This window comes from Bufo bufo, chromosome 3 (assembly GCF_905171765.1).
Source record: "Bufo bufo chromosome 3, aBufBuf1.1, whole genome shotgun sequence".
In the NCBI taxonomy this organism is placed as follows: domain Eukaryota; kingdom Metazoa; phylum Chordata; class Amphibia; order Anura; family Bufonidae; genus Bufo; species Bufo bufo.
The window spans coordinates 493,263-516,972 of record NC_053391.1 but is presented as its reverse complement, the minus strand read 5'-3'; the positions used below and the strand labels follow the sequence as shown (position 1 = coordinate 516,972).

At 46.3% G+C, this 23,710-nt stretch overlaps 2 protein-coding genes across 6 annotated transcripts in view; both read right to left on the bottom strand.

Moving 5' to 3' along the window:
• UBASH3A (ubiquitin associated and SH3 domain containing A) overlaps window positions 1–23,710 on the bottom strand; it is a 698,439-nt gene that overhangs the window by 237,465 nt on the left and 437,264 nt on the right. The window lies entirely within an intron of this gene.
• Window positions 2,441–23,710, bottom strand: part of LOC120994269 (zinc finger protein 211-like) — a 53,179-nt gene continuing 31,909 nt past the window's right edge. The window contains exons 4-6 of one of the 3 annotated variants that reach the window (XM_040422710.1): window positions 20,029–20,152; window positions 18,766–19,143; window positions 2,441–3,185 (exon numbers count right to left, since the gene is read on the bottom strand). In XM_040422710.1, the coding sequence (XP_040278644.1) occupies window positions 2,548–3,185; window positions 18,766–19,143; window positions 20,029–20,152 (1,140 nt within the window). In that variant the 3' untranslated portion in view covers window positions 2,441–2,547. Of the gene's footprint in view, window positions 3,186–14,406; window positions 15,445–18,765; window positions 19,144–20,028; window positions 20,153–23,710 lie in introns of those variants that run through there. The other 2 variants (XM_040422708.1, XM_040422709.1) reach the window with 2 other exon arrangements.

Sequence of the window (23,710 nt, the reverse complement as noted above, 5' to 3'; positions counted from 1 at the left end):
TGATGAAAGCTGAAGGGGCAGTGCACTCCAAACTGTGCTGATGAAAGCTGAAAGGGCAGAGTGCTCCAAACTGTGCTGATGAAAGCTGAAGGGGCAGTGCACTCCAAACTGTGCTGATGAAAGCTGAAGGGGAACAGCGCTCCAAACTGTGCTGATGAAAGCTGAAGGGGAACAGCGCTCCAAACTGTGCTGATGAAAGCTGAAGGGGAACAGCGCTCCAAACTGTGCTGATGAAAGCTGAAGGGGCAGTGCACTCCAAACTGTGCTGATGAAAGCTGAAGGGGAACAGCGCTCCAAACTGTGCTGATGAAAGCTGAAGGGGAACAGCGCTCCAAACTGTGCTGATGAAAGCTGAAGGGACAGAGTGCTCTGAGCAGTGCTGATGGAAGGTGAAGGGGCAGAGTGCTGCTAGCAGTGCTGATGAAAGCTGAAGGGGAACAACGCTCCAAACTGTGCTGATGAAAGCTGAAGGGGAACAGCGCTCCAAACTGTGCTGATGAAAGCTGAAGGGGCAGTGCACTCCAAACTGTGCTGATGAAAGCTGAAGGGGAACAGCGCTCCAAACTGTGCTGATGAAAGCTGAAGGGGAACAGCGCTCCAAACTGTGCTGATGAAAGCTGAAGGGACAGAGTGCTCTGAGCAGTGCTGATGGAAGGTGAAGGGGCAGAGTGCTGCTAGCAGTGCTGATGAAAGCTGAAGGGGTAGAGCACTGAACAGTCCTGCCTGCCCCTTCATGTCTTCTTTAAAGGCTTTGGCACTCTTTAAAAGGGTTGTCCAGTAATATTATGACCTCTCGGTATAGGTCATTATTACCAGATCAGTGGGGGTCAATGCGAACCTTGTCCATCAACTGTTACAGGCAGCCACTGCACTCACCGGAGCTCTGGTGAGCGCAGCCAGCTCCCGACATCTCTCCAAGCACACCGCCATACATAGCACAGTGGCAGTGCTTGGTATTGCAGCTCATCCCCTATCACTTCAAGGGGTCTGAGATGCAACTAGGCCATGTGACCGATGTACAGTGATATCACATGGCCTAGGAAGTGCTGCGGCCCTCATGGGGCACTGGCCTCTTCTAACAGCTGACCGGAAGGAGTCCTGGGTGTTGGACCCCCAACAATCTGATATTGATGACCTATCCTGAGGTTAGGTCATCAATATTAATTACCGGATAACCCCTTTAAGGGCCATCAAGTCTGGACATAAATATCTGATGGTTTTTTTTTCAGTTTCCTTTATAATCATCAGTGCTGCTTTCTAGTTTTCAAGTAAGCAGAATTCTGGAAAATGGGGGGATTTAAGTTTGTTGAAATATTCACTTTTAGCGTATTCTAGATACTGGAGGATTTCCAAGTGTTCAGTGACAGATACTCCACTGTAAATGGAGCAAATAATATTACTTCCATGTTTTTAGCATGCTTTATATTACACTCCAGCAATTTTGAAGGAAGAACCAGAAGCTGTTTAAAATGAAAGATGGGGTGAATTATCTTTGAGTAATAGACTTTCCAGGCTGAGGCCCAGGGCAGAAGACGGAGTAGAATGTTATGCAGGATAAAGTGGGTGCACAATGTGGCCCCATGTACGCCACTATAATATGGCCTATAATGTGAGATGCATTATGGGCCCCAGATTCCAAACCTGTGCCCATTAGATCGACTCAGTTCTACACGTAGAAGCCAAGCAGTCACTAGATGTTTGTAGAAGACAGATGGATATCTGGAAGAGCATACTATTTTTGATTCATAAAGGACGTCTGGGGAAGCTGAAGGCGTTCTATATCACATGGAAGATTCCGTATCGGACTATGACAAGTAGCCGATATGTAGTAGAGGGGGAGCTTCCCACCTGTTGAATGCCATAAAAACAAGCCAAAAATACAAAGTGTGAATTGCTGTTTTTTTTTTCATGCTGTCACCCCTAAAATTTTATTAAAGTTTATATGATTGTGTACCCCCAAAACTGTGGCATTTAAAAATACAATCCCCCCCCCCCACCCAAAAAATAAAATAAAAATCCTACTGCATGTCAGTGCAGGACAATAAAAAAAAGTTTCCTTTTGAAGTGCAGAGAAAAAACCATTGCTGTGTCCTTCATTTATGAATAAGGATTTGCTGCAGTACCGGACTCCAAGAAGAGGTGGCCGTCCCTTACCAGTGGACAGGTTTCCATCTACTGCTGAAGGCCACCTGATGAAGCTGGGATCAGCCCTCTAGGTTCTGCTGGTTACTGTTCACACACAGATCTCAGTGTTTGTATAGTTCTTTGTCCTCATCCAGAACAAGCTGAAGTCTTCAGGGGTAGCGACCCAGAATCAATTGCTTGAGGTCTTTAAGGTCATAATCACTATATGACAAGGTTCTTATTTTTCTATTTTGAATGGTCCTGACCCATTTATTAAAAATATTTAACTAAGAAGCAAAACACCAGACGATTAGTATAAAAGGATGTGATCACAGCTTTTATTACAGATCATTAGTCTTCTACAGTTATTAAAAAAGTAACCCTTGAAGCCGTTCTAAGAGACTAGTGCTCATCTCCTTCCATTTATCCTATTTTGGAGTCACATGTCTCCACAGCACCCACAAGTCCGTCTTCTGCACTGTGATGGGTCCTTTGATGAGTAAGAAGTATTGACAGGTCGGGAAACTCCTTGTTACACTGAGGGCATGAATAATTCTGCCCATGGAGCTGCATTCTGTGATGTCGATGGCCTCGTTGATGTCGGAATAGGTTAGAGCTCTGAGTGAACGCCTTCCCACACTCACACACGTAGGGCCTCTCTCGGGTGTGCACTCGATGATGCATAATGAGGTGGGATCTACAGTTAAAGCTCTTTTCACATCTCAGACACTGAAATGGCTTCTTAGCAGAAGCATTTGTATCATATCGACCCCAATATGATTTGGTGATGGCTATAGAGCGTTGTGTTTTTAAAGTCTCTTCGCTGTATTCCGTGTCCTGGCTGGGCACATATGCCCTTGTCACGTCAAGCGGCTTACTAACTTTGGGTGCTCTGCTTCCATTTGATGCCTTTGCTGGTTTCCCATGATTTCTGCTTAAGCCCTGGAGTGCTGGTTCCACACAGGAAGTCTCAGGACTGACATCGATGTCCTTAGTACTGGCTTGTGGTTGGAGGTCGCTTGGAGATGCTTCCCGCTTGATCTGAATAATGGATATGTTTTCTAATGAAAGAGAAAATCGTAAAAAGAGAATAATAATCTGTACATGAAATTTTACTGATTGATCAAAAATGTAGATTAAATGTGTAAGACAAAAAGTTAAGGGTCATGCTTCTCATGTTTCATTACTTTTGAATCACTGCCCTTCAGCCCTTACACCTGATGGAGACAACTACTATTATATCTCCAGCCCTTCAGTTCAGCGAGTATCAGTTGTGCTTGATGGCCTTTGTCGAGGGAGTATTATTCAGATTACCAGTTGAGGCCTTGAATAGTATACGAGGTAATTCAATATAGTCTAAACTAACAAGTTTAAAACAAATACAACTAAAGTTAAAAGCAAGAAATCAAACTTGCTCAAGTGAAGAGGCTTAAACAGAGCCCTCCCGAGCATGGCCTTTCTTTAGTATTGCAGCTATTCACGTGGATACCAGACACAAGCCATGGTCAGGTATGATGGGGTTCACGATGAGAAGAACAGATCATTTCCTCGATTCTCAAACAGCCCTATTATACAGAGGTGGACGCACGAAGGCACCATTAATACAACTCTGACTATGTAAAGGATGGAAATCACTGACCACAGAGCAGCAGAATGAAGTGAAAAATCATTTAAACCCTCCGTAAATCTCAATGGCAGAAGAACGGGAAGACTTTTGCTGCATCTGTATTGTCAGCGGTTTATTGCCGCTCTCGACAAGATTTACATTATTTTGGGGGGCATATATTAGCTTCCCCTAAAACTGGGTTTGATGGGGCAGTCACTGAATGAAGAAAACATATTGGTTTGCCATCGAATGAGGTGGTTGTAGTCTTCCCATTTATCCCGCAATCTTCACATCAATTCTCCATGTCTTCATTGTGAGACATTCCAATATTTGAGGATTATTTTTTCTAATGTGGCTAAAGATTGGCCAATTCTAGAAAACCTTTGGGTAAACAGGCGTTTGCTTTCAAGCTTTTTCCACACTGATTCCAAGTAAAGGGCCCTTCCTCGATGTGGATCTTCTGATGGGTGTAAAGATCTGAGGTTGGGGTAAAATTCTTACTATATTTTCATCTATGTATACAACTCCAGGTAAACCCCTGGTGCCCGACAGGGGTAGAGTTCACACCAAACCACAATATCCACAGCTACAGAATCTCCTGTGTGTGTTCTTTGAGAAATCAGGTGGGAGATTTGGGTGTAGGTTTTCCCACAGTACAAACATAAATCCGCTCACCCCAGTTGTTTCTCTGATACAATGCACTCAAAGGCCCCGACTTATCAAAGCCTTCACTCCAAAATTCTGGAGTCAAAAAGTCGCAAAATTAGGCTTTTGTGACTTTTTGCACTCATTTGTTCTGAATTTTAAGCGTTTGCGCAAAAATTTGCGACTTTTTGCATTTTTACACCACTCACTTCAGTTTTGTATTATGGGTGGAAAAGTGGGTGTGGTTAATGAGTTTCACTCCTGATTTATCATTGCGACTTTTTTAAAAAAGTGCAGAATAGTTGCAATCTCACTGCAGGAGGAGGGGAGTAGGAAAACGGCAGTAGCTTTTCTAGACAAAAGTGTTAGGTTTAAGGACAAGACAAATTTATCAACCAACCTGTGACATTTGATAAATGTGGCGCAAAGTACTGCAACACGACTGTCTACTCATGATAAATTCCCCCCCCCCACAGTCTTCAGAGCCTTTCACCTTTTCATCAATGTTTTCCCCATCAATATGATCTCAATCCTCCATAATTGAAAAGTAAAAGCAGAATCTTAGACATTTCTGCAAATTTTTTATAAAGAAAAAACTTAAATTTCACATGGACATAAGTATTCAGCCCCTTGCAATGACACTTGACATTTAGCTGTGGGGCCTCTCATTCCTCTGGATCATCTCTGATATGTTCTGCATCTTGATTGGATACACCTGTGGTAAATTCAGGCGATTGGATTGGACCTGATTATATAAGGTCTCACAGATGACAGAGCAAAAACCCAGCCATGAGGAGGAGAGAACTGCCTGTAGAGCTCAGAGACAGGATTGTGTCGAGACACAGATCTGGAGAATGGTAAAATAAAAAAATTCTGCTGCATTAAAAATTCCCAAGAGCACAGTGGCCTCCACAAGTCTTAAACAGAATTCCTAGAGCTAGCTGCCGCCACCAAATCAAGTAAGCGGGAGAAAAGGGCCTTGTTAAGAGAGATGACCGAGAACTTAAAGGAAATGTGTCATCAGAAAATGACCTATTGTTTAAAGCACATTTTGATGTTAAACAAGTTTTTTTTAAATTTTTGGTGAGGTTATTTTTAATTTCCCAGGTCAATATCTACATTTAACCAAAAACCATAAATTCTGCAGTTTTTTCGCACAGACCACTAAGCCTAATAATAGGCGCTACTTCTTAAGCCTATATTACACAGGCCGATTGGGCAAGCGATTGTCAGCAGGGATGCGTTCCCTCCTGGAAATCACCTGCTCGCTAATGGAGGAGACTACTGCTATTACATGCAGCGATCTCCTCCAGGAAGGAGTAATCGCTATGCCATCGCTCGTCCCCAGGCTGTCCAGTGGTTTGCCGACGGCAGATCGTAATTAGACAGCGCCATCTGCCATTGGCAAACGATTTTTTAAGTGTTTAAAAATCACAATTGGCCGATGAACAAGTGTTTGCTCATTCATCGGGCAATCGGTGGCAGTATTACCCTGCAAGAAAGGGTTAATTACTCTCATCAGTGACTGGATTTTCCATTAGCCTCCCCAACGGCACTGACAGTAGGGTGCTCCCCGCCCCTGGACAGAAAACACCTCTGGAGCTCCAGATTTAAAAGGCCTCCTCTCCTAACCTAAGCCAGTTAGTAACAAAGGACCCGGAAATGAGGCAAGAAAAAAAAAAAAAATCTATTAAATGACCAGAATACAATGAAACCAGGTAATTATACTTCACCAGAAAATAGGGGGGGGGGGGGGAAACCCCAGTGCCGTTGAGGAGGCTAATGGAACATCCAAATACCGGTAAAAGTAATTAACCCTTTTCCTCGGCGCCCTCCCGAACGGCACTGACAGGAGGAATAACAGAATGAAACACAACTTAGGGTGAGACTGTTGCTGAAAGAACTCTACGCCCAAAGGACAAATTCTGGTTATGAGTCACATCCAGCCTGTAGTGATCAAAAAATGTCATAAGATTAGCCCAGGCAGCCGCTTTGCAGATCTGTTCAATTGATATGGCAGCATTTTCTGCCCAGGAGGCTCGAGTCGAGGGGGCCTCGAGTCCCACTGGGGAAACAAGGTTCTTGTTTGTATAACAAAGATAATATCTCTTATCCATCGATCAATGGTAGGCTTCTTGGCTGCTAGGCCCTTATTAGGACCCTGGAACTGAAGAAGGAGATGGTCCGACTTCCTGAACTGCTTTGTTCTCTCCAGGTAACATAGTAAGCAACGTCTTACATCCAGATTGTGGAAATGCCTCTCCCGGTCGGTGGAAGGTGAAGAACAGAAGGATGGCGGCACAACTTCGAGATTGCATTGGAATTTTGAAGCCACTTTCGGAAGGAAGGATGGGCAATGCTTCAGGACTATACGATCAGCCAAAATTCTCAGATATGGTGGACGACTAGAGAAAGCCTGGATTTCACCAATCCTTCTAGCAGTTGTTATGGCTAGAAGGAAGGCGGTCTTAAGTGACAGGAGTTTCATAGGGTTATGGAATGGTAACTCCATTAAGGCTGTAAGAACTAGATTTAAGTCACAGGTCGGGACGGTAGAGCATATGGTAGGCAAGATTCTGACTGCACCCTTAAAAACGTTTGACTAAAGGTTGCTCTGCCAGTCTTGAGTCCAGAAAGATACTTAAGGCCGATATTTGCACTTTGGAGAGTAGAGGGTTTGAGGCCCTTGTTCAACCCCACTTGGAAATCTAGAATAACTGGAACATTTGTAAGGGAATTTTGATAACCTTTGCCTTCCATAAAGGCAAGGAAGGCCTTCCAAGTTCTAAAGGTAAATTTTAGATGTTACTAATGTGGGTGAATATATCCGGGCCCTGAGAAACTGCAGCTCCACTTCTTCCTTTGAAGAAGAATGTTCTATGATTGATAGGAGGTTAAAAAAATTGAAGTTATCCAGATTGGATGCTCCATAGGAGGCAAAAATATAGCATTACAGAAAACTAGATTTCATACGCTCTTTGGTTGTAAGGACGGATCAAAGCACAGAAAAAATCTGGTGATTGGTGGGAATGATCACGGCGGCGGGGAGCGGGACTCTATCCCTACCTTGACTTTAACATTCAGCAAACAATTTGGTAAAATACGGAATATAGTGAATAGCTGTTTGCCAATTCTATATGACGATGAGATATTATATGATGCATTAAAATCTGGATGTCATATAGTGTCAAGGACGGCTCCAACTCTGTCCAACACCGTCACCCTCACTATTCTCATCCAAAAGGAACATCAACAAGATAAACACCTGGTTGAGTTATAGGGGTTTCACCAAATGTGGTGGTAGCCCCTGTAAAACATGTAATTATGTTGTTCCAACACAAACTTTTGAGAATTTTGACCATTCTTTTATTTTTTTGATTAAAAGTTATATAAACTGTAATACCACCGGTGCGGTGTATGTCATCCGTTGTACAGAATGTGACCCCATGTATGTTGGAAGTACCATACGTAAATTTAAAAATAGGATATTGGAACACCTTACATTACAAATCCCACTGCTATAAACATCTCCAATGTAGCCAGATATTTTATACAAGTTCATGCCCGCAGGACAAAGGGTTTTTGTGCCTTTGCGGTGGAAAAGGTTTTTGCACCATTGCCGGGTGGTGACCACCGCAAAAAACTCCTCCTCCGTGAGGCTCAATACCAGAGTACCTGCGGGTTTGAACTTGAAAAAAGAGCTCATGTATATATATCAATAATTTGTAGCAGATGTAAGAAAATGTGTTTCCAAGCTGGTTATATGGATCTCTGTGTAGGTTTGTATGGTGTAGACTCTAGGCCATTGAAAGGTTCCTTACCATATGTTTTATAAGGCAGTTTGCGGTTCACACTGTGCGGTTTATTTTAGCCAGAGTATTGAAGCCCAAATGTGGAGACAGTGTTTGTCTCAGGAATATAATGGAAGGCAAGGGTTAACCTGGTGAAAAAACCTGAGCTCAGTGTGAAAGGCACCTGCAATGTGATGATGTGTGTATAGGTAACAGGTGATATCATGATGGAGTGACCATCTCCATCGTGATACTTTGTTACGATTAAGGACGTAATGTCTGAAACGCGTTAACGATCACTGTATACAATGGTGTCTGCTGTCATATATATTACAATAAAGGAGAAGTTTTAGAGGACTTTCATTGGATTCTGAAGCCCTTTCTTCATATTTTGCACTGCTGTATCTGGGACTCACCCAAGGCATCAGAAGTCGGGAGTATCAAAGACCGGACAGGTGAGCTGGAAAAGTATGTGTGAAATCCTTACTAATTTCCTACCCTTTAGTATAGTGGAGATTACTGGATCCGAGACCTTTATATCTTAGGGCTAGGTGTTCAATCTCCAAGCCGTCAATCTGAGATGAGGGACTCTGGGATGGTAGTTCGGACCCCAGAAACACTGGAAGAGTCCTGACAAGTTGAGAAAACCAGGCTCTTCTTGGCCAATAAGGAGGGATCATGATTACCTGAGCCTGTTCCTCTGCTACTTTCATAAGAGTTCTTGAAATAAAGTTGAAAGGGGGAAATGCGTATAGCAGTCCTTTTGGCCATGAGTGAGATAAGGCATCCAGAATCTCTGGTTAATCCTGTGGGGATAGAGAACAAAAACTCTGTACCTTCTTGTTGCCCCGATCTGCAAATAGGTCCAGGATTGGAACTCCCCATCTTAGTATTATCTGATGGAAGACATCGGGATCCAAGGATCTTGATGCCAGTAGACCCGTCTGTAAATTTCTCATTTTCCACCAGGCTAGGGACTGCAATACTTTTGATGGAAGACCTACCCTTTTGTCTAAGGAGGTCTGAGTACCGTCCCAGGAATCTAGGAGAAAGGACTGTAGAACCCTTGTATGGCTCTGTGCCCATCTGACTGCGGGTATTTAAGATGTCAGATGACCCAGAATAGTCAAAATATTCCTGATGGTGGAGGTTTATAGCCTGCAAAACAGAGATTTTCTGATACATGGTCGATTGGCGATGTCTTCTCTTCCAGAGGAAAAACAGACGTGAATCTAGAACGCCTAGGAAGACCTTTTTGTTGACTCAGGATGAAATCAGACTTTGAGATTTATTATCCATCCTAAACAGAGTAAGGTCTTTTTACCAGGTCTAGATGGAGTAGGCTGCAATTAGAAAGTCGGCTAAAAAGGGTATTATAAGAATTCCCTGTAGATGAAGGTAGCCTGGTACCTCTGCTATTACTTTTGAGAAGATCCTTGGAGCAGAAGAGAGACCAAAGGGAAGAGCTTGGAATTGAAAGTGACAAAAGGTGACTTCCTATGTAGACGGCGATTCTCAAATACTTCTGGGGTTAAGGTTAGGATGAGGCTGGGCACATGATAATATAGTTACCATATAGCAGTTCTGGCGAAAGAGGTTTATGGTCGATTTGATGGTTTCCATTTTGAATTTCTTGTGAGTTAAACCTGTCACCGGGATTTTGTGTATAGAGCTGAGGACATGGGTTGCTAGATGGCCGCTAGCACATCCGCAATACCCAGTCCCCATAGCTCTGTGTGCTTTTATTGTGTAAAAAAAAAAACTGATTTGATACATATGCAAATTACCCTGAGATGAGTCCTGTATGTGAGAAGTCTCAGGGACAGGACTCGTTTCGGGGACAGGACTCCTCTCGGGGTAATTTGCATATGTATCAAATCAGGTTTTTTTACACAATAAAAGCACCCAGAGCTATGGGGACTGGGTATTGCGGATGTGCTGGCGGCCATCTAGCAGCCCATGTCCTCAGCTCTATACACAGAATCCTGGTGACAGGTTCCCTGTGAGCATTTGTTTAATCTCTGTAGATTTAAAATGAGCCTAAATGATCCCTGCAGTTTTTTTGATCAGAAACACTGGAGAATAGAAACCCTTTTTGAGTTGGTCTTCTGGGACCGGAAGTGATACCTTTTTCTGGAGAAGAAAGGAGATTTCTGACTACAGGGACAGTTGTTCTTCCCTATAAGGCAACGGCTTGTTGATTATAAAATAATCTGTTGGATAGGTATCGAATTCTAGACTGAAGCCTCTTTGAATGGAAGCCAGAACCCATGGGGAGGTTCCTATTTCTTTCCATTCTGGAACAAAATTTTTTAATCTGGCTCCAACTTGATATCTGGCGTCATTGAGTGGATTTTGCAGGATTGTCCGGATAGAAGCGGAATCCTTTCCCTCTACCTCTTGAGGTCTGCCATCTTCCCGAGAAATCTCTTCTGGTCTGCCTTCTGCCTGTTCTTTCGATTCCGAAAGGACCGCCTCTGATGAAAAAAAAAAATCTGCTCTCTGTAGGGAATCCTTTTTTCTTATCAAAAGCGTTCACCAAAATGTCATTAAGGACTGATAAAAAATAAAAAAAAGGGGGGGATGGAACAAAGGCGGTTTCAATATGCATTGTCCCCTGACCAGGAACGAAGCCATACAGCTCTTCTGGCAGCATTGGAGATGGCGGCTGATCTGGCAGACTGTTTTACTAAATAAGCCGAAGCATCAGCTAAAAAATGTTACGCTTGTTTCAACGTTGGTAAGGATGCCAAAACCTCCTCCCTAGGGATTCCCGCTGCCAGATGATCCTCTAATTGACCCAGCCATACTGACAAGGACCTAGCCGTGCATGTGGAAGAAATACTGGGCCTAAACATAGCGGGTATTTATCGCCCATGCCTTTTTAAGTAAGCTTTTGCATTTTTTTCCATGGGGTCACGTAGCAGCCCCATGTCCTCAAACGGAAGGGAGCTTTTCATTGAAATGCGGGCAACAGGTGCATCTATCTTTGGAGTCTTATGCCAAAGATTTGAATCAGAATCTGCAAAAGGATATTTTCTCTTAAGAGAGCTTGAGACAGGGGCTCTTTTCTCAGGGTCTCTCCATTCTTTAGAGATTAGATCTTTGATGCTATTAAGGACAGGGAAGACTTGTCTTCTCCTTTCCCCCAGACCATGGAACATCTGGTCCTGGACCGACTGGCTTTCTCTAGTATCCTCTAAGTTCATGGTAGCCCTTATGGTTTTTAGAAGACTCTAAGATTCTTCTGGAAGGAATAACGGTCTTCCATAACAGTCTTACGAGGAGTCAGATCTGTAATCAAGGATTTCTCCTTCATCTACATCAAATCCATATAACTGGAAATTGTGGGATTTTTGAGAGGTGGAGGCATGTGGAGACAAGGGGGGCAATCTTGATTCTACCGCTGCATTTACTTCCTCTCTAATCATACTCCTCATGGCGTCTAAAACCACTTTTTCTGTGCACTTCACACATAGTGACTTCTTGGATTTAGATATAAAGGATTTCCTGCATATGGTTTAATGATTTAAAAAAAGGGCTAGCAGAAAATTCATTTTAAACCTCCAGCACCAGACACCCTATGATGCATGAGAAAAGAGCCTCACACCAGAAAAAAATATCTGCCCAAGTTTGCAGGAGAGGAGGCTTACCAGGCTGAGGTGCAGGGAAGCCTGCGTGCATGCGCACATGACATGCCAACGCACCGTCATGACGTCACTGTGTGCTGACGCCCTGCTCCACCGGGAGCCTCCTCCACCTCTGAGAAGGGCCTGCCTGCCAAGATGCCTGCCGCATCGGATCCACAACCTCTGCATAGAGGTAAAAGCCAGGGGCTTATGCCTAAGGAAGGAAGGGAGGCACAGCGTCCCTGAAGCTCTCGACCTCTGCAGCGGCCCTCCCAGTCCTGGAGAAACAAGGCCATGCGGTGAATAATGCGGCATAGCAGCCAGAGCAGGAGCTTCCGCGCTCTCCGGGGACAGGAAACACTGGCTTAGGTAAGGAGAGGAGGTCTTTTAAATCTGGAGCTTCAGTGTTGTTTCCTGTCAGTGCCATTGGGGAGGCGTACAGCCCTTAGTCTGTACAGATCACTTTACTGCTGTCATCTTATCATTGCAGACAACACAGGACACACCATATCACAACAGGTGATATCACAGCTTATCAGCTCCCTCCTGACCGCTACACAGGTCACTGATCATGCCTAGACAACTTTCCCATAGGAGGTCCCCTCCTGACCAATTTGTAAATGGACCATGATCTCTAAATGCTGTTAAGTACAGTTCAGGCAAGATGGCCGGCACCATGATCAAGTGTTGCTGTCTGGTTTTAACTGGCAGATAACATTTTTTGTGACATATTTCCTTTAGTAGTCACTCTGGCAGAGCTACAACGACCCTGTGTGCAGATGGGAGAAACCTCCAGAAGGTCGACCATCACTGCAGCCTCCACCAATCTGGGTTTAATAGTAGTGGCCGGAAAGATGCCTCTCCTCAGTAAAAAATAAATGAAAAAAGAAAGGACCTAAAGAGCATCATGAAGGAAACCAGGCACCCCTCACAATACCATCCATAAAGTGAAGCATGGTGGAAGTAGCAACAAGCTGTGGGGGACAAGGAGACTGCTGTATTCGGGGTTCCCTCAACCCTGACCAAAGTCCAGAGGTATTTTTAACTAGAGCCTGATCCAGAGCGCTCTCGAACTCACACTAGGCCAAATGTTCACCTTCCAACAAAACACTGACCCCAAGCACACAGCCAAGACAACCCAGAAGCAGCTTTGTGAATGTCCTCTTGTGAGTGGTCCAGCCAGAGCCCTAAACACAATGGAAAATCTCTGTCCACCGGCGACCCCCATCCAACCTGACAAAGCTTGAGAAGATTTGCAGAGAAGGGCAGAAAATTCCCAAATCCAGGTGTAAACCTTGTGGCATCATCCCCAAGAAGACTGTAAGCTGTAATCACTGCCAAAAGGGCTTCAACCAAGTCCAGAGTAAAGTGGCTGAATACTTAGATCAATGAAAGATTTTATTTTTACTAAAATCTCACTTTCTTATTATGGTGGATTGAGGGCAGAACGATGTGGGAAACTATTTATTCTAATTTTAACACAAGACTGCAACATAAAATGTCAAAGTAAAAGGGTCTGAAGACTTTCTGCTGCAATGTGCCTGATGTTAGAGCTCCGAGTGACGGTCTTCCCACACACAAGGCCTCGCCCTGGCTTGCACTTGCTGATGCATTACGAGTTGGCACCACCAATGGAGTCTCTCATCACGTCTCAAACTGCCGCAATGAAGGTGATTAATTCGGTCTCTGTCAACCTTTCAGTCAAAGCATCGGTTTACAGATGGTGACAGAAGAAATGTTGCATCCAACAGAATTTTGGGACATCTCAGTGTTCTCAATTCTGGCACAAATTCCACACCAACATTCTGTGGTTGGACATCAGTGGGAGACCATTACCGATTAATCTGACTAAAGGTCATAGATTCTCCTAAAACAGTTAAAACCATAAGGCCACTAACTGAAAAACTGTTAAATGGTGGAAACTAAAGTGCCCGGCCTCCTGTCTGCTTTAGAGACGGGGTGGTAGCACCAGCCCCTGGTACGGACATGTATTACCTGGTCCTTGACTTCACCTTCTGCTAAATAACCTAGAATGCAGTGTAAACGGCGGCTCCAGCTGGTGATATGCACGCCTTACAGTCAGGAGCACTAGTGATTCGCTGGAGGTTTCCCTATACGCTTACGGTATTCTCTGCATGTCTTGTGCATTGTGTGACGTCACAGGAGTTTGAGAAAATAGTTTGTGGCTTTGTAAAGTACACAGGGAATGCAAGTTCCAATTTAGCATATAATGCACTGAAAGGTGCCTGGACAAACAGGACAAGAAGTGCCAAGGCTCACAGAAGTAAATTCTATATTGTAGGATAAAAAGCAGAAACCGTGGGGGTCATTTACGAACAGTACTAGGTCAAAAAATAAATAAAGTCACAAGACCCACAAGACCATGGTTTGAGACGTGTTGAGCACCCATGGAACAACGCTTTGTTAGTACCCATCACCCACCCACATGAGGAGATCTCGTACCCATCACTCACCCACATGAGGAGATCTCGTACCCATCACCCACCCACATGAGGAGATCTCGTACCCATCACCCACCCACATGAGGAGATCTCGTACCCATCACCCACCCACATGAGGAGATCTCGTACCCATCACCCACATGAGGAGATCTCCTGAGAGTTACATAGTAAAATAATGTGATCCACCCTCAAATCCGATGACTACAGAATAAGGAGCCGTCGGCATTTCTTCTAAACCTTTTCATACAAAACAGATAAACAGTTTTCCAGGTTGAAATCTCTTCTATTCATCTTACAAAGGGCATGAACACCAACATTCGATATATAATACAATGCTATGTACATGAATACTGGTGACATTTGTGGAGTCCTCCTCCCCCAGGAGCCGCACACTTTCTAGCTGTGCGGACACTCGCCGGCTTCCACTAGATGAAGTCTACGATGTCGGAGTAAAGAGGAGTTGACTTTGAAGCTTTTTCCGCACTGATTACAAGTGAACGGCCTTTCCTCGGTGTGCGTCTTCTGATGAATGTACAGATAGGAACTCTGGCTAAAACTTTTACCACATTTGCCACATATATATGGCTTTTCCCCCACATGAACCCTTTGGTGCCTGACAAGAGTGGAGTTGACACGGAAACACTTGCCACAATAGCCACAGGCGTAGGGTCTCTCTCCTGTATGTGTTCTTTGGTGAATTTGAAGATAGGAGCTCTGGGTGAATGTTTTCCCACAGTCAGGGCAAATGTAAGGTCGCTCCCCCCGATGGGCTCTCTGGTGTCTGAACAGGCTAGAACTCTGAGTGAAGGTCTTTCCACACTCGCAGACATAGGGCCTCTCTCGAGTGTGCACCCTCTGATGCATAATGAGGTGCGACTGACAGTGGAAGCTCTTTTCGCATCTCGGACATTGGAAACGCTTCTTTGTCGGACGCTTCTTCATGGACTTGCTGAGAAGGATCTTCACTTGTTCATTGAGGGTTGTAATTCTAGAAGTGTGTTTAGTGTTGATGCTCCCGTGTGAAACCATTAATGTCCCACCAGCAAAGCCACGTAGTTCCTCTTGTTTGACCGATTGCTCCCCACACAGATTCTCAGCAAAGACATCGCGGTCCACAGCCTTACTTTGCGGTAGGAGGTCGGGGAGGGATCCTTCCTGCTTGATATGAATAATGTGCATGTTTTCTACTGAAACACAGAGAAAATCAGAAAAATAAAGACTTTACTTCCACTAATTTATATCTTATAAAAAGGTCTAAACTAGAGGAGCGGCATGGGTGGAGGAGGAGAAGCAGCCGTCAGCCTTTTATCTTCTGTACTAGAAGACCCCAAGACTACAGATGGGCATTGCTTAATAGGGGCGACCTCTGTTCAATGGTCTGGTGATTTCTGACTGAGGGACACATTGGGCATGTTCACACACATTGGGCATGTTCACATGGCTAAAATCTGCCACTGATTCAGCAGCAGGCGTTAGGGTTAACCCTATTCAGATTCTAAGCTCCCCAATAGTCACTTTAATGTCAAAAACTCCATGTTACTTGGAAGCCGATTTGATTGGGGATTTCATAGAAGTCAATGGGAAGCAGAAAAACCTCAATCGAATACTCTTGTAAAAACTCTGCTAAAACCGTCTCCAATTTAGAAATCTGCCACCAAATACGACCTCTTTTCAGCTAGAAATCTGCTATTCTAGAAATCTGGTTTGAACTTAACCATAAGAAGAGAGCAATCCAATCAAAGCCGGGAGGAGCCGGCACTGCTACATCGGTATCTCCTGACCATGGTAGTGGACTAGGAGACTCGAGTAATGTGGTGGTGCTCAATGTGGACTCTATTAATGACTATAAAAGTGGGAGAGACGTGGCGCTCACCGAGGGGAGAGTGACTGCCGCCCATAGACATTCGATAGCTGATATCTCTCTCTCCTGACTCCCCCATACACGTTTGGTGAACCTGCCGGCGCTCTTTCCACGTGGGCATACCTATGCCTGATAAAGGGCTACTGTTTAGCCCGAGACGTTGCCATAATTTGTTGTGCATCATGTCCGGCTGAATAAAACTTATACTAAGTCTTTAGGTGTTGTTAATGGGGTGAGAGAAAAGAGCTGCCGATCGGGCGAGCAGCAAAGATTGAGCAAAAGAGTTTTCATCTGTTGGGGGAAAGATGGGAGCGCCCCACCCATTAGATTGTAGACTATACGAGTATGGGGGGCTTCAGACAGGAAGACGCCTCATCACACCGAGGCCCAGGGCCGGACATCTCTGCTAGCCCTATTCAGTTAATACTAGCCACACTCACAGAGTAATCCTCTTCCGGGTCTGACCCAGAGAAGGGAAGGATCTTCTGCGGGTCTTCAGAACGCACGTATTGCGTCTCCTCCAGTGAATGCCGGCCTTTTCTATTCAGAGAGGCAAATCTGAGGTCTATGAGGCCGGGCTAACAGAGCCCAATCAGGGTCAGTCTTGGCCAGCCTTGGGTCTCATCATAGCAAAGGAAATCCTTGGTATTCCTTGTGATGGGCTTCATTCCATTGTGTGCAAATCTAGAAGTCAAACAACATGGCCACGGTCTGTGGACTGACACAGGGCCAACATACCAGGAGGTCTCAGTCACAAAGGACTGCTGGACCAGTCTTAGGAGCAGCCCCTGGCCCAGGGTCACCTTTCCCCAGAACCACGCCACCAGTCTATGAATCAGACACTGATGGAAGCCAGGGTGGCAGGGCTTCATGCGGGCATGCTGCTTCCCAAAGGGCAGTATCATATAAAGAAGCAGAATTGGGTCAGACATCAGTCGCCTCCCGATTCCCCCGCCTATGCCGCTCGATGCTGGCCTCAGTCCTACGGCTCTTCAGCAGGTAATGGGGGAGGAAAGCAGAGGGGACTGGACAAGCTTTTTATTATTGCCTGCTCTATTTCTGCTTCTTCCCTGAAATGGTCAATAGGAAGCTGGTGGCATGGTGCGACCAAACTGAGCGGGCATTGTTCCTGCAGTGTAAGTAGGTAAGTCTAGCTGGCACAGTAAGTGGGCAGTTCTGCCGATCGCTTCCTACTCAGACATGTACTGAACGCTCTTTATAGCCAACGGTCCAATATCCTGCAATGATGGAAGAACTTGCAGCATGCGCTACTTTGACCCAGTTTTTGTACAAGAGTCCACTTGAAAAACGGACAGTGCAAGGACGCCATCTACGAACATCTGATTACATCGCTCGTCCAGCGCCTTAGCCATCACGGCTGATACCGATGCTGGCATCTAAGGGGTTAATCTGCTGCTGGCGACCACAGCAACTCAGCATTCATGTACCCTGAAAACTACAACTCAAAGCAAGTGAATGCGTCAATGGTAAATGAAGGGTTAAGACCCTTGTCATAAGACGATGAAGGTGAGGCAGCAGACCACAAGGTGTTAAGGTTCTTCACTGGTGAGGACCCCCCTGAAGGCTACGGCAACACTGTTGGCGCAACATTTCAGGTCATGGATTTCAATGGCGCCGCTAGACGACACTACATTCCACGGCCGACACCACTGCGATTAAAGGAAGTGTCGCCGAGAAGCCAGACCCAAAAGCACTGTTCATTCACTGACAGCAAGCAGAACTTTTCATTTACCGTTTCAGAAAATTAAAGAGGAGCTGCTGGCTGCCTAACTCCCATCCACCCACCGCCTGCCGTGGAATACACCGTGTGCAGGTGGAGTGAGCTGTAGTGTCTCTTCATCCTTCTGGACCAGCGTGTTTGACAGTATGGTGGCATATCGGATGCGGCCATCATTTCTGGGACCGGCCCCAGGTTTACTGGGCGAGGTTTTGGGCTCAGGGTATATCTAGGGCACTCCCGTTTCTCAGGGTTCATTATGTCGCCATTGCCGACTACACACCGGGAGGGACCGTGCAGGACACAACTCATTGGCAAGGCGAAAGGAACACTCCGTTATCAATGTAGTCTGATTTTTCCGGGAGTGTTAACAGAGGAAGAAAGGTGCTCCAGCACTAATTGTTATGGGTAATACAAGTCTTTACGTGTCAGGGGAGCGGAGCAGAAACGAGAAGCTCCACACCGGCCCCTCTTAGGAGCCCTACGAGGACAGCAGCAGGAAGGCAGGGGCCCCGGACTCCTCCAAACTTTCCTAATAATAAAGAGCAGCGTTCCCTAAAATGCTCATAGAAAAAGCCATCCAGGTTACTAAATGGGTTTCCGGAGATTCTGAAACGGCTGGGCTATATTCAGGATTTCGGACCTGTGGCAGGTGAGCACCATCAGATGGCAGCTGAGGTCCAGTCACTCCAACCGAGACTGAGCTGCGCCTACGTCATGTGACCAGTGAACATGTGACGTAATTAGCCACAGCTCATTGGTGGGGGGGGGGCAGGAGTCAGACCCCCTCGGATCTAACATGGAGTCCGTGTCAGAGAACCCCTTTAACTACACATGTACCTGCCCAATGGACCCCAAGATGAGGGTTATCCCCACCCGCCAGCTCTAGAGATACTGCCATCTACCCACCTGTAAAGTCGTCTGTGGAGCTACTGGCATAGGCCTCGCTGTAGCTGTTGACACCTGAGGCATCTGGAAATATAGTCCCATAGGGGTCCTTGCAGGGGTCGGGGCATGTTCTCTGGAAGGCACCGAGGCAAGCTGAAGAAGGCACTCCATGCGCACTTGTACGACCAGATGTTTCATGGAAGGAACGGCTGCAATCGCTCCCAGGACTTAAGAAGGTGTTGGGGTGGTAGGAATCCGGCAATGGACTTCTGGGGGGATCGGCCGGGGCATCGCTGCAGGCATCGGACTTTCCATCCTGGCCGCTGGCAGACACACTGGTTGGAGGAGTTTCCTTCTGCCCCATTCCCAGTGCAGTCTCCATTTTGACATTGAAGGACCCTGCTCAAAAAAAGATCCCACATTATAACATCTGGAGCAATCACTCCCCCCGAGCCTCCCCCTCGACCTTATACTGCGGGACCCCGGCTGCCCCGGACCATCAGCACCCCTAGATGCCTCTGCTCCCACCGGACCCCCATGGAATTAGGGTGAATTAGGGTGAAGAGCAATTGTTCATAAAAGTAATTAAAAAAAAGTGGCTTTAATTTATAACGGTGGTAAAAACACATGTGAGACCGGCCGTTAATTAAATCTATAAACCAACAGATCAATGTAAAAATACAATAAAATGCACGGTCCTGGTCCAATCAGCTGCCAATGCGGGGCCCTCGCACGCACTGCTATTAAAGAAGCACTCCCGCTAGATATTCTCTGAGCTGTTAGAAAGGTGCACGATGTGAACTATAGTGAGGAGGGTAATCCTCTCCCCAGGGACTGTACTTGTGAGTTATCTCCTCCCTTCTGATCCTCAGCTGTGTCATGTGACCGACCTCCAACTGACACCAGACAGAGAGTCACTCACTTCTCCATTTATCCCTAGGAGGCCAACACTGGCGTCCTGCCCACACATAAGGTGATCACAGCTGAGGATCAGAAGGGAGGTTATAACGCACAAATACAGTCAGCGGGTATCTCCGGGCCTGCGAGTACAGGGTATCTCCGGGCCTGCGAGTACAGGGTATCTCCGGGCCTGCGAGTACAGGGTATCTCCGGGCATCTCCCGGCCCCGCACACATAGATACAAGTGGGAGTTATTGCCTTGCCGCTGTCTCAGCCAATCAGCTTTCGTCTTCTAACCCGCAGAGATCTTTACTACCTGATCACTATCGTGATAGCGCCACCTGCTGGCTCTATTCATGCCTGGGGATGAGTGGCAGTCATTACCCGTGCCCTGCAGGGTCTGCTCGTTCTCGGTCAGGAGGTCGTCGTACAGCTCCCGCTGCTCTCTCTCTAGATGCGTCCAGTCTTCATCTGACAAGTTCACAGCTTGTTCATGAGACCCGGGGCCCTGAAACACGGGAAACACATTACAGAGCCGACCTGGAAACCATCAACAAGCAGAATGCACAAAACCGTCCTGTTATTAAAGTGTCGTGGAACAAGCTCAATAACACTATTAGCCCCACAGCATCCATACATGAATGTCAAAAACACATGTCCACATAGGCCCAAACACACACACACCAGGCAGGACCCAGCACGAACAACAAACACAGAAATTAGTAGTAACAACCTGGACCACCATGCGACACCAGGCTGCACTGCTTGTAGTTCCCCCTTCGGGGAACTCCAAGGACCCCCTTGCAGAGATATAGGACATACAAAGGATATGTCTGGCATCCATGCTGACCTGAAACACCAAACCAGACATAACAACCCAAACATAAACCCCACACCAAACATACAACAAGTGAGGTAGGGTAATAGAAACAGACACAAAGGGGTGAGATAAAAAGACATCAGGTGACATTGATGTCCTATAAGGTGGCCCTCAAGGACTGGGCAGATGAAAAAGCACCAGCGCCTCAAGACACTGAAGACAATCTGACCTCAGGCTCACAACTCAGAACCCATGGACTCACATGTAAACAGGGGGCACGGGCTGCCTCACAGACACACATGTAAACAGGGGGCACGGGCTGCCTCACAGACACACATGTAAACAGGGGACACGGGCTGCCTCACAGACACACATGTAAACAGGGGACACGGGCTGCCTCACGGACTCACATGTAAAGAGGGGGCACGCATGCATCATGGACTCACATGTAAACAGGAGACACACATGCCTCACAGACACATGTAAACAGGGGACACACATGCATCATGGACTCACATGTAAACAGGGGGCACACATGCATCATGGACTCACATGTAAACAGGAGACACACATGCCTCACAGACACATGTAAACAGGGGACACACATGCATCATGGACTCACATGTAAACAGGGGGCACGCATGCATCATGGACTCACATGTAAACAGGAGACACACATGCCTCACAGACACATGTAAACAGGGGACACACATGCATCATGGACTCACATGTAAACAGGGGGCACGCATGCATCATGGACTCACATGTAAACAGGGGGCACGCATGCATCATGGACTCACATGTAAACAGGGGGCACGCATGCATCATGGACTCACATGTAAACAGGGGGAATGGGCTGTTCCTGCCACTGACATTCTCTCATGTATGATGGCTCCAGTACTACCTATTGTAGAGCAGAGCGTCTCGGTGGGGAGTGGAGGAAACCCCCCACCGTACAAAGGAGAGAGAATAAGGTAGCAGCTAAGCCTGAAAACAGGGAAAAGGGAGCTGGAAACCAACTAAGCATCCCTAAATCCTATCCCTGACATCCTGACTATATGAGCCGCCCTCGATGGTAGGGGGGCTCATACTCTCGAACCAGGGTCCTACTGACCCTAACTGTCCCTGCAATATGGCGGCAGAAGGTAAAGACAACCGATTCCTCCAACACACGGAGGAACCGGAGTCTCCAACAGGCCTAGCAACAAAGGGGAAGAAAGCAGCCAGCAGTGGACAACATGACAGGTAAGTGTTCAGAGGCAGAAAACACCACTGCCAACAGGACCAACATGGACCACTACCTGACACAGCAGCAACAGGAACATGAGCAGTCCACGCCACTACCACTGGATCCTGGTAATGCGCATAGGCCCAAACACACACACCAGGCAGGACCCAGCACGAACAACAAACACAGAAATTAGTAGTAACAACCTGGACCACCATGCGACAAGAAACATCACGGCACCAGGCTGCACTGCTTGTAGTTCCCCCTTCGAGGAACTCCAAGGACCCCCTTGCAGAGATATAGGACATACAAAGGATATGTCTGGCATCCATGCTGACCTGAAACACCAAACCAGACATAACAACAACCCCAAACATAAACCCCACACCAAACATACAACAAGTGAGGTAGGGTAATAGAAACAGACACAAAGGGGTGAGATAAAAAGACATCAGGTGACATTGATCTCCCATAAGGTGGCCCTCAAGGACTGGGCAGATGAAAAAGCACCAGCGCCTCAAGACACTGAAGACAATCTGACCTCAGGCTCACAACTCAGAACAATAAGAGCCAAGAGGCCACCCCCGGCTCCATCTTGCACACACCTTAACCCCATAACACCAGAAATGGGAAGGGAAACACCCTTAAAGGGGAAGTGCACACGCATGCATAACAAACAACACGTTGCCACCGGCAACAATCATACGCGGCAAAAGTGTCACGGCAAACTACCACCAAGCCGTGACACAGATGCTCTGTCATACAGCCTGACAGGAACCAGTAGGGAGGATCACATCATGTCTACATTACAGAGTTCCTACAATAGGTAGTACCCGAGTGATCCTATATGTGATACTCCTTGACAAATAACATAAGGCACCAAGAAGGCGTTGCTGGAATCAAGCTTTCACTGTGTGACCGCAATGATGATAGATTAAAGAGATTACAAGGACTGTACAATGGAAAGGAGGCTCTAGGACCCGGATGGCTGCCTCTAGGCTGGACACAAGACGAGACACGGCCTCTAGGCTGGACACAAGACGAGACACGGCCTCTAGGCTGGACACAAGACGAGACACGGCCTCTAGGCTGGACACAAGACGAGACACGGCCTCTAGGCTGGACACAAGACGAGACACGGCCTCTAGGCTGGACACAAGACGAGCTGTTAGTGTCCTCGTATCACTACTAGGGGTGACCAACTGACATATGTGATGGCTCCCCCGATCACACCAGCAGATGTAAGCCCTACCATGAGGGGAACACATGTGGAGGCAGGATGCCCTGCACATATCACGGAGCTGTTCGTGTCCTTGTATTACTACGAGCCGTTGTGGAATCCCAAACAGAAGCTGGATTCATCTCTAAAGATTATACAGCTCCAGTCCAGGTTTCTCATTTGTGACACCACTGCAAATGAAGACGACAGTTCTTATAGGGCAGCGAGGGAAGCACTTTTACGCCCTCTTGTGGGAAGACACAGTCTAATCAGACCACACCTGAAATCATTTAGGCCTCATTCACACAGACCTATTTTGTTTCCGTGTCTGTTCTGTTTTTTCTGCGGATAGGATGCGGACCCATACATTTCAACGGGTCCGCAAAAAATGTGGACAGCACACAGTGTGCTATTCGCATCCATATGTCCGTTCCCCCGCCAAAAAAATATAACATGTCCTATTCTTGTCCGTTTTAGGCATTGTTACAATGGATCCGCAAAAAAAATAAAAAATGAAAACACGGATGGGTCATAGATGTCATCATTTTTTTTGCGGACCGCAAAAAACACATACGATTGTGTGCATGTAGCCTTACAAATCTACCCGAGACATAACGGCATGCTGAGTTTTGCAGCAATCCAAGATTTCCATTTGGCTGTGTTGGTCCTTTGGTCAATGAGTGTATATTCTATCTCCGCCAATTCCACTGCCAGAAATACATGTTCCAGTGACAGAATGTCAGGGAAGTGAAGAAGCAATGGCTTTTGTTTTTACAGAAACCATGAAAAAAACTATTTT